This window comes from Hemitrygon akajei, chromosome 3 (assembly GCF_048418815.1).
Source record: "Hemitrygon akajei chromosome 3, sHemAka1.3, whole genome shotgun sequence".
NCBI lineage: Eukaryota > Metazoa > Chordata > Chondrichthyes > Myliobatiformes > Dasyatidae > Hemitrygon > Hemitrygon akajei.
In genome coordinates this window covers 93198737-93212970 of record NC_133126.1, presented here as the reverse complement: position 1 = coordinate 93212970, position 14234 = coordinate 93198737, and the positions used below count along the sequence as shown (strand labels likewise).

Genomic DNA, 14234 nt, shown 5'->3' with positions numbered 1-14234 from the left:
TTGAATGGTGGAGGAGAATCAATGGGCTGAACAGCATAATTCCGCTCCTATGTCTTATGGTCCAAGTCCAATTTCAATTTGTAAAGATATTTGTCATCCAGAAAAAAAAAATAGCTGGTAAATGGTAATTACTGCGTTGAAAATGTACTCAAAGTTCAATATCATCTCCACTTGAACTTTAACAAGGATATAGCTCAAAGGCAGTTAGGAGATGGTCAGTGTCCATGTCATTAAAGTCATTCAGTCATGCAACAAACAAAGAGGACCTTAAGCCCACTACACCTGTTCTAACCACCAATCACTAATCTACACATCCTCATTTACTGAATTCATATTTCATAGTAACACAAGGGAAAACATTTAGCCTACTGACTCTATGTCAACCCTCAAAGCATTCCCATATTAATCTGTCTCTTTATTCACTACTTCCCTGTAAACTATTCTCTCTCGTAGCTCATCAACTCCCCTAATTTATCTGCCACCCCGCCTACCATACAGGCAACTTAACACACCAGCAAGTGAGAGCAATGTGGGAGGAAACAAGGCACCCAGGGAAAAAACTACGTAGTTACAGGGAGGACAAGCAACTCAGCACATACAGGTCAGAAATGAACCCAGTTGCTGGAACACCAACTACTGATCCAATGAGTCATTTATACTGAATGGAGATTAACTCGTCTACTTAATTTCCCACATCTTTGCTAGTTTTCCACCGATACCATTCTGATGCAGCTACCTTTATTTTAAAGCCATAAAGTAATCCAAAGAGGTTGCAGTTCTATATTACACTTGCACTTACTAATGTATGTTATAAATACAATCCACCAATCTGGAAGCAACCCTTACTTTTTGTAGTTTTCTGGTGGAGACCATCTTGCAGTATTGCCCTGCTTTTTGTTGCTGTTAAAGAACAAAAATATTCATTAAAATTATTTTCTCTCCCTCTTGCTCTACATTCACATACTATACTGTTAGCCTTGACCTTTCTCCCAGAGTGTGAATTGTTTTTGCATCCTTAAGCAAATATCAGACCTTTAAAAATGGCAATTATGGATATTTAATACACAAATGAAAAAAATGTGTGGTCATAGCAGAGATTATGAACTGTCTGGGCCATATATAGGGTGGGGGTAATATCATATTTTTGATTCAATGTTTGATCCAGTTATTGGTTCAAAGATTATAAATGTCATTATATTAATCCATTAGTTGTCCTCTTTCCTGCCCAGCTCTTCCTCACTTCAAATTGTTCACCAAGCTTTTATAAACTTTAATTTTGACTCTTTCAATGCCCCTAACCAAAAATCACATTTCCCATTCTCCATAAACACTATCCAAGTCTGCTTGGAGTCTCAATAGACGTCATTTCATTCATCCAGTCCTCACTAACCTACATTTGCAATGGTTAAAAAATGCTTTTTAAAATTCTCATTTTCGCATTCAAATTATTCCATAGCATTGTCCCTTACAACCTAATAATCCATCAAGATATCATCCCTTGTAATTTCTTCTACAACTTCCATTTTGATCGTTCCTCTTCTGGTGGCCTTGCCTTCAGCTGCTGAGGCCCTTCATTCCTGACTTTCCTTCCTGCGGACCCCACTTTTACACAAACCCACTTTAATACTTTATGAGGCTTACCATTAAATTTTGTTTGGTAGTACCTTGAGACAATAAGTTGCTATATAAAAAAGGTCCCCCCCCCCCCCCCCCCCATTTATTTATTTATTTATTTATTAACAGTGACAAATAAACTACTAATAGCAGAACTCCTATACAAGTAACCCCAATTATGTTGTGGTCAGTTGTGCTATGTTACATAGATGCTTTTTTTTTAAAAAAAAGTAATATGTAAATATTTACATTATTTCAATTATTCTTCCTATGTAACACCATAAGCTCTGATTTAGTGACAATATGCATAAAAATAACAAGAAGAAATAGAGGCAGCTGGAGGAACTCAGCAAGTTAGGCAGCACCTGTGTAGGAAAGAGGGTGGTTGATAACTCAGGTTAAGACATCACATCAAGACGGAGAGTGTAAAGACAAAGATAACTGGAATAAAGAGGTAAAGTGGGTGGGGGGGGGGCAATGATAGGTGAAATCAGGTAAGGTTTTTACCCCTCCCCTACCTGACTCCATCTACCTATCTAGGTAGATGGAGTCAGGTAGGGGAGGGGTAAAAAACTGGGCAACTTTCTCCTGCACCACCTGGTTCCATCTGCCTAACAACACTGGGTCCTCAATGCACTACTCCCACCATTCTCATCTGCCTACCATCCCTCCTTTATCTAATTGTACTCATCACCTTCCTTTCTTTTCAGATTCCACAATCTACAGCCCTCCACAGGTCACCTCCCAGTGTCTGTTGCTAATTCCACCCCTCCCTTCTCCATCTGCCCATCACTTCCTCCTCACTCGGCTCCACCTGCCCCACTCCTCCACATGCACCTCTTCATCTAGCACCAAACGGTTGCTGCAAAACAACAAGTTTCACAACAAGTCAGTGATAATAAACACAAATCTGATTCTCCCTTTCACACCCTCAATGCTGATGCAAGGTCTCAACTGAGAAAGCTGATCATCCCTTTGCCTCCAAAGTTGTTGCCTGACCCGCTGAGTTCCTTGAGCAACTTGTTTGCTTTACTCCAGATTCCAGCATCTTTAGTCTCTCATGTCTCTGATAAAACAGAAAACGCAGGAAACATTCTGTAGTAATACAACATCTATGAAAAGAGAAAGAGTTACTGTAACAGGTAGAAAACACCCAGACAAATGCTGCATGACCAGCTGAATGTTTCCAACAAATTCTATTTTTATTTGCGATTTCTAACATCTGCACTTTAATGATGTTTATTATGAACAAGAGATAATTCACTAGTTTTCTTGGTTATGCTACTTTCGTATCATTAGTTACCTTGTAAGTGCTCCATGGCATTGCCTGCAGACCTTTTGCTGTGTATGCCCACCACAGGGGACAAAGGCACTGTAACTGAGGCAAGATGAACAATACGCATAGCCACAGTTCTTGCATGCAAGCTGCAAAAAGTTTTGAAACAATCGTGAGTTAAAAAATGTCAATTAACTTACAACAACCAGATATTTCCCCTCCCCCACCCATTGAGAGTTGCACTGTGTAGAACTGATAAAAGCAGGACAAAACAGATAATACATATCTAAAACAATGGTTAAGTAAGGACAGAATATCAAAACCCTGTTCTGGAACCTGTCAGGAAATTAGAAAAATGCAAATATTGGTTGTGTACTGCAAATTGATGTCTGAGATTGGGGTGTGCACTGGCCAAGGTTGAATGGTTTCCCATACATCATGCATGCTTCTTCCATTCTAGGGGAACCTTGATGGTGACAGCATGGAATATTGTAATGAAGGCTGAGAAGGGGAGTTCAATAGCAGATTCTCACTTCACCTCAGTTTGCAATGGGTCTATGGTAAACCAGTTAACATAATTTCTTAGATGTTCATACCATCATTTAGCAGATGTAGAAAGATGAGCGTTTTGAGGACAGCACAATTTGAAGAGGAGCTCCACAAATCCCTATTAATAGAGAGCTAATGTTTTTGTGCAGTTGATAACATGCCATGTATAGTGAATACTGCTGTCCTCCGATATGCTCTGTGTAGTGAAGAGCACGCCCACTGTATCCCTTGAATGACAAAATCTGTATTGTGACTCTAGGAAACTCAAGACACATGAGACTGCGGATGCTGGAATCCAGACCAACAAACAATCTGCTGCAGAAACTCATCAGGTTAATCAAGCATCTGTGTGGAGATGAAAGAACTGTCGGAAGTCCCAAGTTGAAACACAGCATCAAGACAGAGAATGGAGAGAGAAGGGCAGTATAAAGGGAAAGTGGGAGAGGTGAGAGACAAAGACAAAGTGTTTGGTGAGGAGGGATGAAAAACGATGGGAAGGTTGCACCAGGTAGAGCAGAGGAAAGGGGTGGAAAACACTGCCCATTCAAAGAGAGTGGTTGAAAAGTACCTTTGAGATGATACCGGCAGACCCTTCTACATTTACTACAAATGGACATGGCTTCCTTCTTTAAAATGGTCAGATTTCTGGTCAGCCACAAAGAGAGTCATAGAGCCCACCATGTTCATGTTGACCATCAAGCACCAATCTGTAGCAATCTCATTTCAACTCACTTGGTCCATAGTCTCTGTGACTTGACCATTCAAGTGATTGTCTAGATATTTCTTAAAAGTTGTGAGAGATTGTCTCTACCACCCAGTGCTTTCCAGATTCCAACCACTCTCTGGATGAAAAAGCCCTTCTTCACATGCCCTTGAAACATCCTATCCATTACTCTAAACCAATGTCCTTTGCTATGAGCAACGTTTCTCACTATTCACCTTATCCATGCCCCTCATTATTTTGTGTACATCTAACAGATTTTCCCTCAGCCTCTCCTACTCTTAGGAAAGCAGACCTAGCCTCTGCAGTCCCTAATGTGTTTTGTTCTTCTCAGAGCTGTCATAAATTTGCACGAGCACTTCTCTGTCATGTTCCAGTACTTCAGTGAGGATTTTGTCCATTCTAGAAGCTTTGTTAGTGACTTTTTCATGCTGTTGCCATGATGGGAGCAGCATAGAAAATCTAATGCTTAGTGGACTAAAGGATATCACTCAGGGTAGGCGCATCAAAGAGTGAGTGCTGGTTGAAGAGGGTCCTGGATGTCCTCTTCCAGTAGGTGGTATCCCTGATACATCCTTTTCTATGTCATTACCTCTTCTCAAGATGGTGCTTGGGTACTTGGCCATAAATAGTCTCGACAGCACTGACAAATTAAAGTAGTTGGATCTCCTGTGCTCCTTCCACTGATGATCCACTGTTAGGGCCTCCAATCTTTTTTCGTTGGACCTTATAGTCTTCAGCTGCCACGAAAATAATTTTGCATTCGATTTTTAAACTCCCAGTCAATCTCACAAAAAAGAACAGTCTCAGTGTTTTCTGGTAGAGAAGTCATGAGTGTCTTCACAAATGTTAATTATAGTGGACTCCAGGACATTCCAGTCTCTGTGGCTCCTGTTGATTAGAAGTCATTTGTGAGGCATTAACACGCTAGAACTTTCTTTGCAGGGTCTTTTGAGCCCTTTGATATTGATTTTCCTGCATCAGTGTTTCTGTCACAATCAACATTTTGAGGCCAGTTTTACAGCCACGACTGGAGGCAGTAAGCAGCTGGCATTCCGTCAGTGATCCAGATGGCCTTTTGTTCCCTAGTAGGTGCCTAACGCTTGGATCAAGGGAGATACCACGAGGCCTTATACTTTCCTCTATGACAAGACAGAATGTTGATTACGACAGATTTCTCCAAATATTATTGTCAGATGAGTTGGCTTTAAGTCTGTTTCAACTCTAAACTGATGCTTTCAAGCAAGATTACTTAATGTCCCATTGGGATTCTGTTAGCCAATATTCAGATATTGGCTCCTCTGTGAGCAATCAATGATTTGATAAACTAACAAGGAGACCAAGAGCTGATAACCATAGATGTATGGTATTCTTGATCTTAAGGAAACCAAAACAAATTCTCAATCTTTGTACCATTATGCATTTAATTTTAAAATCACTGCATACTGTCACCAATAAGGATTTACAAGACACAATTACAACTTATTTGTCTTTCATCTAGATTTTGTCCTATATTCTTCGCTGGCTTTGTTGAATCTTTTACTGTCTTTGTACTACCATGATGGCACAATTCTCTGCATTTTAGATTCACAGAATTTCTAAATAAAATTCAGCAACTTTAAAAGCTAGTTTGTTCAAACAAAAAATAAACTCCTGTATATTCTCATGTCCATAAAGCACTGTATTACAACTTCCCCCCAAATTAAAAATGATATAAATGCAAGTTGAAATTTCTTTTGAGTAAAGACAATCTGTTTGCAATAGATAGAACATTATAATCTATTAACTGGGGTATATGCAAAGCTTCATAGCATTCTGAATATTTAATTATAAAAAGAAGCGTGACTGATGAAGGTAGAGTTGTGGATGTTGTCCACGTGTATTTTAGTAAGGCCTCATGGGAGAATCATTCAGAAGATTAAGATGCATGGGATCCATGGTGAATTAGCCAGTTGGATTCAGAACTGGGTTGCCATAGAAGACAGAGGATAGTGGTCAAAGGGATTTTAGCTGGAGGTCTGTCATCTGTAGGTGTTCTGCAGGGATCTGTACTGGGATTTCTACTGTTTGTGATGTATATAATGATCTGGAGGAAACTGTATGGGTGGGTTAGTAAGCTTGCAGATGAGACGAAGATTGGTGGTGGTGTGGATAATGTAGATTACTGACAAAGAATACAGTGTGGATATAGATCAGTTGCAGATAAGGGAGGAGAAATGGCAGATGGGGTTTAATCTGGCCAAGTGTGAAGTGTTGCAGCTTGGTAGGTCAAATGTAAGAGAAAGTACAAGGCAAGATTCTTAACAATATTGATGAGCAGAGGGATCTTCAAGTCCAAGTTCACTGCTCCTTGAATGTGGCTACACAGGTTGATGGGGTGATTAAGACGACATATGGTATATGTTGAGGCATTGAGTTCGAAAGTCAGGAAGTTATGCTGCAGCTTTATAAAACTCTAGCTAGGCCGCATCTGGAGTATTGCATGGAGTTCTAGTTGCCCCATAATAGGAAGGATGACGAGGTGCTGGGGAGTATGTAGAAGAAGTTTACCAGGATGTTACCTGGATTAGAGGGAATGTGCTATAATGAGAAGTTGGACAAACTTGGGTTGTTTTCTCTGAAGCAGCAGAGGCTGAGTGAAGATCTGACAGAGGTTTATAAAATTATGAAAGGCATAGAAAGAGTAGACAGACTATATTTTTCTCCAAGGGTTGAAATGTCTAATACTAGAGGGCATGTATTTAAGACGAGAGTGGGTAAGTTCTAAGGAGATGAGAGGGACAAGTTTTTTTTCTTTTATACACAGAGCAACGGGTACTGGCATGCGCTGCCTAGGTGATGGGAGAGACAATCCATTCAGCTCATCCATCATTGCTAATTTATTATTACTCTCAACCCCATTCTCCTACCCTTTCCCCTTAACCTTGGATGCTGTGACTAATCAAAAACCTATTAACCTCCACTTTAAATATACTCAATGACTTGGCCTCCACAGTCACCTGTGACAATGAATTCCACAGATTCACTACTGTTGAGCAAAAGAAATTCCTCTTTGCCTCTGTTCTAAATGGATGACCCTTTATTCTGAGGCTGTGTCCTTTGGTCCTAAGCTCACCCACTATAGGAAACATCCTCCCCAAATACATTCTTTCCAGATCTTTCAATATTCAACAGGTTTCAATGAGATTCCCCCCACCTCATTTTTCTAAACTCCAGTAAGCACAGGCCAGAGCCATCAAACACTTCTCAAATGTTAACCTTTTCATTCTCAGCATCATTCGTCTGAACCTCTTCTGGACTCTCCAATGCCAACGAACCTTTTTTTAGACAAGAGGCCCAAAACTGCTCACAATACTCTTAAGTGCAGTCTGACCAATGTCTTTTAAAACCTCAGCATTACATCCTTGTTTTTATATTCTAGTCCTCTTGAAATGAATGTTAACATTGCATTTGCTTTCCTTACCACCAACTCAACCTGCAAGTTAACCTTTAGGGAATTCTGTATGAGGATTCCCAAGTCCCTTTGCACCTCAGATTTTTGCATTTTCTCCCCATTTAGAAAATAGTCAACATCTTTATTCCTTCTACCAAAGTAAATGACCATGTACTTCCCTACACTATATTCCATGTGACATTTCTTTGCCCATTCCCCCAATCTGTCTTAGTCATTCTGCAGGCGTCCCGCTTCCTCAACATTACCTGTCCCTCCATCTATCTTCACACCTTCCACAAACTTGGCCACAAAGCCATTAATTTGATCATCCAAATCATTAAACATATAATGTGAAAAATAAGTGGACATAACACCGACCCCTTCAGGCAATGAAAGCAGAAACACTCGAGACCTTTAAGAGATGTTTAGATAGGTACATGTCAGAGGAGTACAGCACAGAAACAGGCCATTTGTCTCATTTAATCCATTTAAGTGGCCTGTACCAGGACCATAGCACTCCATACCCCTACTATTCCATGTACCTATCCGAACTTCTCTTCAATTTTGGAATTGAGCTCTCATCCACCACTTGTGTTTCACATTCTCATGACCCTCTCAGTGAAGAAGTTTCCCCTCATATTCCCTTCAATTTTCCACCTATCACCCTTAACCCATGACCTCTGGTTTTAGTCCCACTCAACCTCAGTGGAAAAAGCCTGCTTGCATTTACCCTATCTATAACCTCATCATTTTGCATACCTCTAGTATATCTCCTCTCAATCTTCAATGTTCCAAGGAATATAGTTCTAACCTATTAAAACCTATAACTCAGGTCCTGCAGACCCAGCAACATCCTTAAAAATTTTCTCTGTACTCCTTCAGCCAACTTACATCTTTTGTGTAGGTAGGTGACAAAAACTGCACACAATACTCCAAATTAGGTTTCACCAATGTCTTATACAACTTCAAAATAATATCCCATCTCCTGTACTCAATACATTGATTTATGAAGGCCAATGTGCCAAAAGTTTTCTTTACGACCCTATCTACCTGTGACACCATTATCAATGAATTATGGGCCTGTATTCCCAGATCCCTCTGTCCTAACACACTCCTCAGTGCCCTACCGTTCACTGTGTAAGACCTACCCTGGTTGGTCCTACTGAATTGCAATACCTCACACTTCTCTGCATTAAATTCCACCTGCTGTTTTTCAGCCCATTTTTTCCCCAACTGGTCCAGATCCCTCTGCAAGCCAATGATAGCCTTCATCACCAACTACAACACCCTCTAATCTTGGTGTCATCCAGCAAATTTGCTGATCCAGTTAACCACATCATCATCCAGGTCGTTGATACAGATGACAAGCAACAAAGGACCCAGCACCAATCCTTGCAGCACACCATTAGTCACAGGCACCAGTCAGAAAAGCAACTATCTACTACCAGTCTCTGGCTTCTCCCACAAAGACAATGTCTAATCCAATTTATTACCTCACCCCGAATGCTGAGCGACTGAACCTTCTTGATCAACCTCCCATGAGGGACCTTTTCAAATTCCTTGTTAAAGTCCAGATAAGCAACATCCACAGCCTTGTCTTCATCCACTTTCCTGGTAACTTCCTCAAAAAAAACTCCCCAAGTTTGGTTAAACATAATCTACTAGGCACAAAGCCATGCTGACAATCCTTAATCAGTCCATGGCTATCCAAAGTTATATATCCAGTCCCTTAGAATACCTTCCAATATTTTCCCCACAAAACTGATGTCAGACTCACCAGTCTATAATTTACTGGATTATGCTTAAAGCCTTTTTTAAACAGCGGAACAACATTAGCTATCCTCCAATCCTCTGGTACCACCCCTGTCACTAAGGATGTTTTAAATATCTCTGCTAGGGTTCCAGCAATTTCTGCTCTTGCCTCCTGTAGGGTCCAAGGGAACACCTTGTCAGGCTCTGGGGATTTATCCACCTGATTTGCCTCAGGATTACAAACACCTCCTCCTCTGTAATCTGTATAGGGCCCATGAAGTTGAAGCCACTTTGCCTCACTTCTATAGACTCTGTGTCCATCCCCGAGTAAATACAGATGCAAGAAAAATGTATTTAGGATCTCCCCCATCAGGTTTGGTTCCGCAGATGGACTACCATTCTGATCTTCCAGAAGACCAATTTTGACCCTTGCAATCTTTTTGCTCTTAACATATCTGTAGAATCTCTTGGGATTCTCCTTCACCTTGTCTGCCAGAACAACTTCATGTCTTATTTTAGTCCTCCTGATTTCTTACTTAAGTGTTCGCTCGCATTTCTATACTCCTTAAGCACCTCATTTTTTCCTACCTGCCTATACCTGCTATGTACCTCCTTTTTTTCCTCATAACCAGGGCTCTCTTGAAAAAGCAAAGGTCCCTTGTTATCTTTACCTTTTATTCTTCCGGCACATACAAGCTCTGTACTCTCAAAACTTAACTTTTGAATGCCCCCCACTTACCAAGTTACACCTCTGCCAGAAAGCAGATTGTCCCAGTCTACACTTGCCAGATCATTTCTGATATGATCAAAATTGGGCTTCCCCCAATTTAGAACCTCAAACCGTGAACCAGACCTATCATTTTGCATCAACACACACAAAATGCTGGTGGAACACAGCAGGCCAGGCGGCATCTATAGGGAGAAGCACTGTCGGGTCTCGGCCCGAAACGTCGACAGCGCTTCTCCCTATAGACGCTGCCTGGCCTGCTGTGTTCCACCAGCATTTTGTGTGTGTTGTTGTTTGAATTTCCAGCATCTGCAGATTTCCTCGTGTTTGCTCTATCATTTTGCATATTTACTTTGAAACTCATGGCATTGTGGTCACTAGATGCAAAGTGTTCCCCAACACAAACTTCTGTCACCTGCCCTGTCTCATCCCCTACCAGATCCAGTATCACAGGCACTCTTGATGGGACTATTACGTAGAAATGTAAGAAACTTCCCTGAACATATTTGACAAGCTCTATCCCATCTAGACCTTTCACATGTAACCTTCTCACCAGAGCTCATATGCAAACTCAACTCGTTAGTTAGCTCTGCTAACAGCCACGTGAAGCAGCCGTCTTTCATAAACAATATTTGTCTAGGTTTGGTATGTATGATTTGGGATTCAACCCAACAGGAACAACGTGATGTTCCGATTAAAGAAACCTCAATTCAAGTGAATGCTGTGGAAATACTGCCCATAAGCTATTATCAGTCAGCAAGAAATAACAGATCGTACACCACATAACATTATAAAGAAAGTATATTTAGCAATTTCAGCTTTATCAAACAGTTATTACAAGAAAGAAAATCAGAAAGATATAAAAAGGCCCATTACAGTTAAACAAGTCTACATGTGCACGTGACTGTTGGAGATCGTCTCTTCCAAAGCTGGGTATAACTGTTACTCACTCACGGTGCCAAACCCACAGTCTGTGTGAAAGCACACACTGCAATCTGAGCTTCCTTTGAAGCCCATCTCGAACAAACTGGCTCCCTCTCAGGAGTATTGACCCTTCTTCCTTGGAGTCATTCATCTGCACAAAGCACTTCTTGCAATGGGGACTCTCCTTCCCATGACATTCTGCGGCATCTTCCCCCCGTCCTGCTCTGCAGCTCCCACCAAAAAGATCCCAAGCCAGTCCGCTGTCTGTCACAAATCTCTCTCCGGCCCGCTCCCTATCCCACCATCCTGATTGACTGACACAACATTCCCAAGTTAAACAACATTGCTTATCTTTTGCCAAAACCAAAACATTCTATCAGCAGGACACACTGCTTTTGCAGAAAACTGCTAAAATGAAATACCTACAGCATAGCAGTAGAAATCTTAACTAGGACATTATGTACAGTATGCAATTTCAAGTCAATATGTGGAAAGTTAAAATTACCTTGTTTCTTGCAACAGTCTGCAATCCCTCTTCAAATGTGTTCCTCTAAATCCCTAGGCCTGTTGGGTGGTCTGTAATATAGCCCCTTTAACATGGTCATACTTTTTTTATTTCTCAGTTGCACCCATAACGCTCCTCCAAGTCTGTCTTGATGGAGCACTGCCGTGACATTTTCCCTGATTAGAAATACCACCCCTCCTCCTTTAATCTCTCCCAATCTGTCACGTCTAAAAATATTGAAGTTTGATAATGAAGATTCAGACAAACAGAAAGAGGCCTAGGATTTATTTGCTTGAATTACCTCTTTTTTCAGCAGAGTGAATTTAGCCGCGCAGCCGAAGCAACGTCCAGTCATCTCCAATCAGTGGTGACACACACGTCCTAGACTGTAAAAGGAAAATAATCTGGTAAATTTTGGATGAATTTCCATCCACAACAACCCTTCGTCAGTTTACACTAATTAACCTCGCGCCAGGAAACGTCGATAGACTGCTCGACACCTGAAGCACCCTGGGCGATGTAGTTCTTATTCTCTCAGAGCGGGCGCTGTAACCCGAACAGAAATAACATTTAGACTACAAACCATTGCAGCATCATCATCAATCGCCGCGCTCTCTTGATTGTGGGTTTGACGATAGTCCCAGCATGCATTCTGATGCCTGCTGGGAATTGTAGTCTATCTCTAATGAGATGCGAAGAAAGAAGCGAGGGTTCCTGCATTTGGAACTACAATCCCAAGAGTCATGGCGGGAGACTTGAGTATTTTGCGGGTCAGGTTGAAAGACCGGTTGTCGTAGTCCGGTTTACAATCTGGTGGTCGGAATTTGCGTTACTCCTTGGTAAGACTGGTGAAATGGCAGCCAAAGAAATCCTGCAGTTAGATCTGTATTCGCTTCTAAATGTTAGGGAGGACGCTACAGACAAAGAGGTGAGCAAATACTGGTCGCGGGTTTAAAATCTTCGTCAGCTGTGTCAGTGGGCGCGACGCTGGGGTTTAAACTGCTTATTTAGTAGGAGGGAGGGCAACATGGGGCACTGGAGCTCATAAACCTGAATGAACCTCTCATTTCATCTAAACTTTGTGTATGGTATTAGTTATGGGGCTGTTTCAATACAGTATTGAGCTTTTCCTTTAAAACAGTTATCGGGATAACTTACTCCGATGGTGGTGGGTGAATTTATCAGGTTCAGTTTATTATCATTCAACCATACACACGTATATTGTCAAACAAAACAAGGCGCAGAACACACACACATACACCAAATGGAATACTGTCATGACGAATTAATTATCAAGTAGAACTATACACATTCGTAACTCCTGTAAAAGAACTTCACGTTAGTAAAAAGCAAATAGTTGGAACTGCGGGCTGAGGAATTCCTGTTTGATTTCAACCGAGGTTCTTAAAAGAAATGGCGGGTAAGATAGTTGGTGTATTGGTTTTAATTTAACAAACATCTTTTGATTTCACGGACTCCTATCGACCCACCTCCCTCCTACTTTTCATCCCTCTGACCTCCACCGTCCTTTGTCATTTACTCCATCTGCAACAAGATCCCACTGCAAGCCACATCTCCGCTCCACATCTCTTTTCACCTTCCTCAGGGACCACTTCCTGGTCCATTAATTCCTCCCTCCCCATTTTTGCTGGCAACTGCAAGAGGTCACACTTGTTCCTGTAATTTCTTCCTCATCACCATCCTGGGTCCTAAACTACCCTTCTGGGTGAGGCAAAGATTCATATTTACTTCCTCCAACCTCACCTACTGTATTTGATCTTTCTAGTGCTGCCTCCTTTATATTGTAAGACCAAGCACAGGCCAGGTCACTAATTTGCAATACATCAGCGCTCTGTATACATTGAAAATCCTGAGCTCTCAGATACATGACATTTCAAATTCCCTTCCCTTTTCCACATCCTTGACCTCCATTGCCATGGTGAAGCCCAATACAAACTAGAGCAACACCACCAAATATTCTGCCTGTGAAGCCTGCAACCTTATGATTAGAGTGTTGTATTTTCCATTTCAGATCCTCCCTCCCTCCTGTGTATTTTCACCCTCTCTCCTCTTCTAGTCATCCCATTTTTTTTTGTCCCCTTTCCCTTCAGCTCTCCCCTTTGGCCCCATCATCAATCATTTTCCTCCCTCTCCTGTTCCATCCACCAACAACCCTAAACTTCCCCAAACGGATTCCTCAGCAAACAACGTCTGTAGAAAAGAGGAGAAAGGGCTGTGATGATATTGGATTTGCTATCCACAAAGTTCTAAATTCAAATGAAGATCTATCGGATATAAATAGGTATGAATATCTTCATTAAAGTGAAATTATACTGCAGCTCCCTACTCAATAAAGGCTAGATCACTTCACTGTGTACTCCACAATGTGTTTAGCTACCTATACCCACTATATGAGTGGTGCTCCCCCCTCCCCGTTCTACCAAGGAGAGAGATTTCCAGCTAACAAAGTAGTTTAAAACGGGGTTTATTTATTTTTAGTGATATGGGTCTAAATTTAGGTAAAATTCTTAAAACACATTTAAGACACACAAGTTTTCTATCTTTTAAAAAAAATTCCGTATTAGAAAGGATTTCTAAAACACAAAAGATTTCGAAAACACAGTTATAATTCCTATAAGCTAGAAAGATATACTAATGATTTTCAGATGAACAAGTCATCTGTCACAGAAATCAAAAGCAGAGGAATGGACTCTAGTTCACCCCATCTTTCTA

At 41.2% G+C, this 14234-nt stretch overlaps 2 protein-coding genes across 3 annotated transcripts in view; one reads left to right on the top strand and one right to left on the bottom strand.

The window, feature by feature from the left end:
- The window catches only part of zfyve19 (zinc finger, FYVE domain containing 19), a 38955-nt gene extending 26962 nt beyond the window's left edge, over positions 1-11993 (bottom strand). The window contains exons 1-3 of one of the 2 annotated variants that reach the window (XM_073040351.1): positions 11803-11993; positions 2918-3039; positions 847-900 (exon numbers count right to left, since the gene is read on the bottom strand). In XM_073040351.1, the coding sequence (XP_072896452.1) occupies positions 847-900; positions 2918-3039; positions 11803-11856 (230 nt within the window). In that variant the 5' untranslated portion in view covers positions 11857-11993. The remainder of the gene's footprint in view (positions 1-846; positions 901-2917; positions 3040-11802) is intronic. The other variant, XM_073040353.1, reaches the window with a different exon arrangement.
- A 262-nt stretch (positions 11994-12255) lies between these two features.
- Positions 12256-14234, top strand: part of dnajc17 (DnaJ (Hsp40) homolog, subfamily C, member 17) — a 157692-nt gene continuing 155713 nt past the window's right edge. Inside the window, exon 1 of the mRNA XM_073040346.1 lies at positions 12256-12429. Within this exon, the coding sequence (XP_072896447.1) occupies positions 12355-12429 (75 nt within the window). The 5' untranslated portion in view covers positions 12256-12354. The remainder of the gene's footprint in view (positions 12430-14234) is intronic.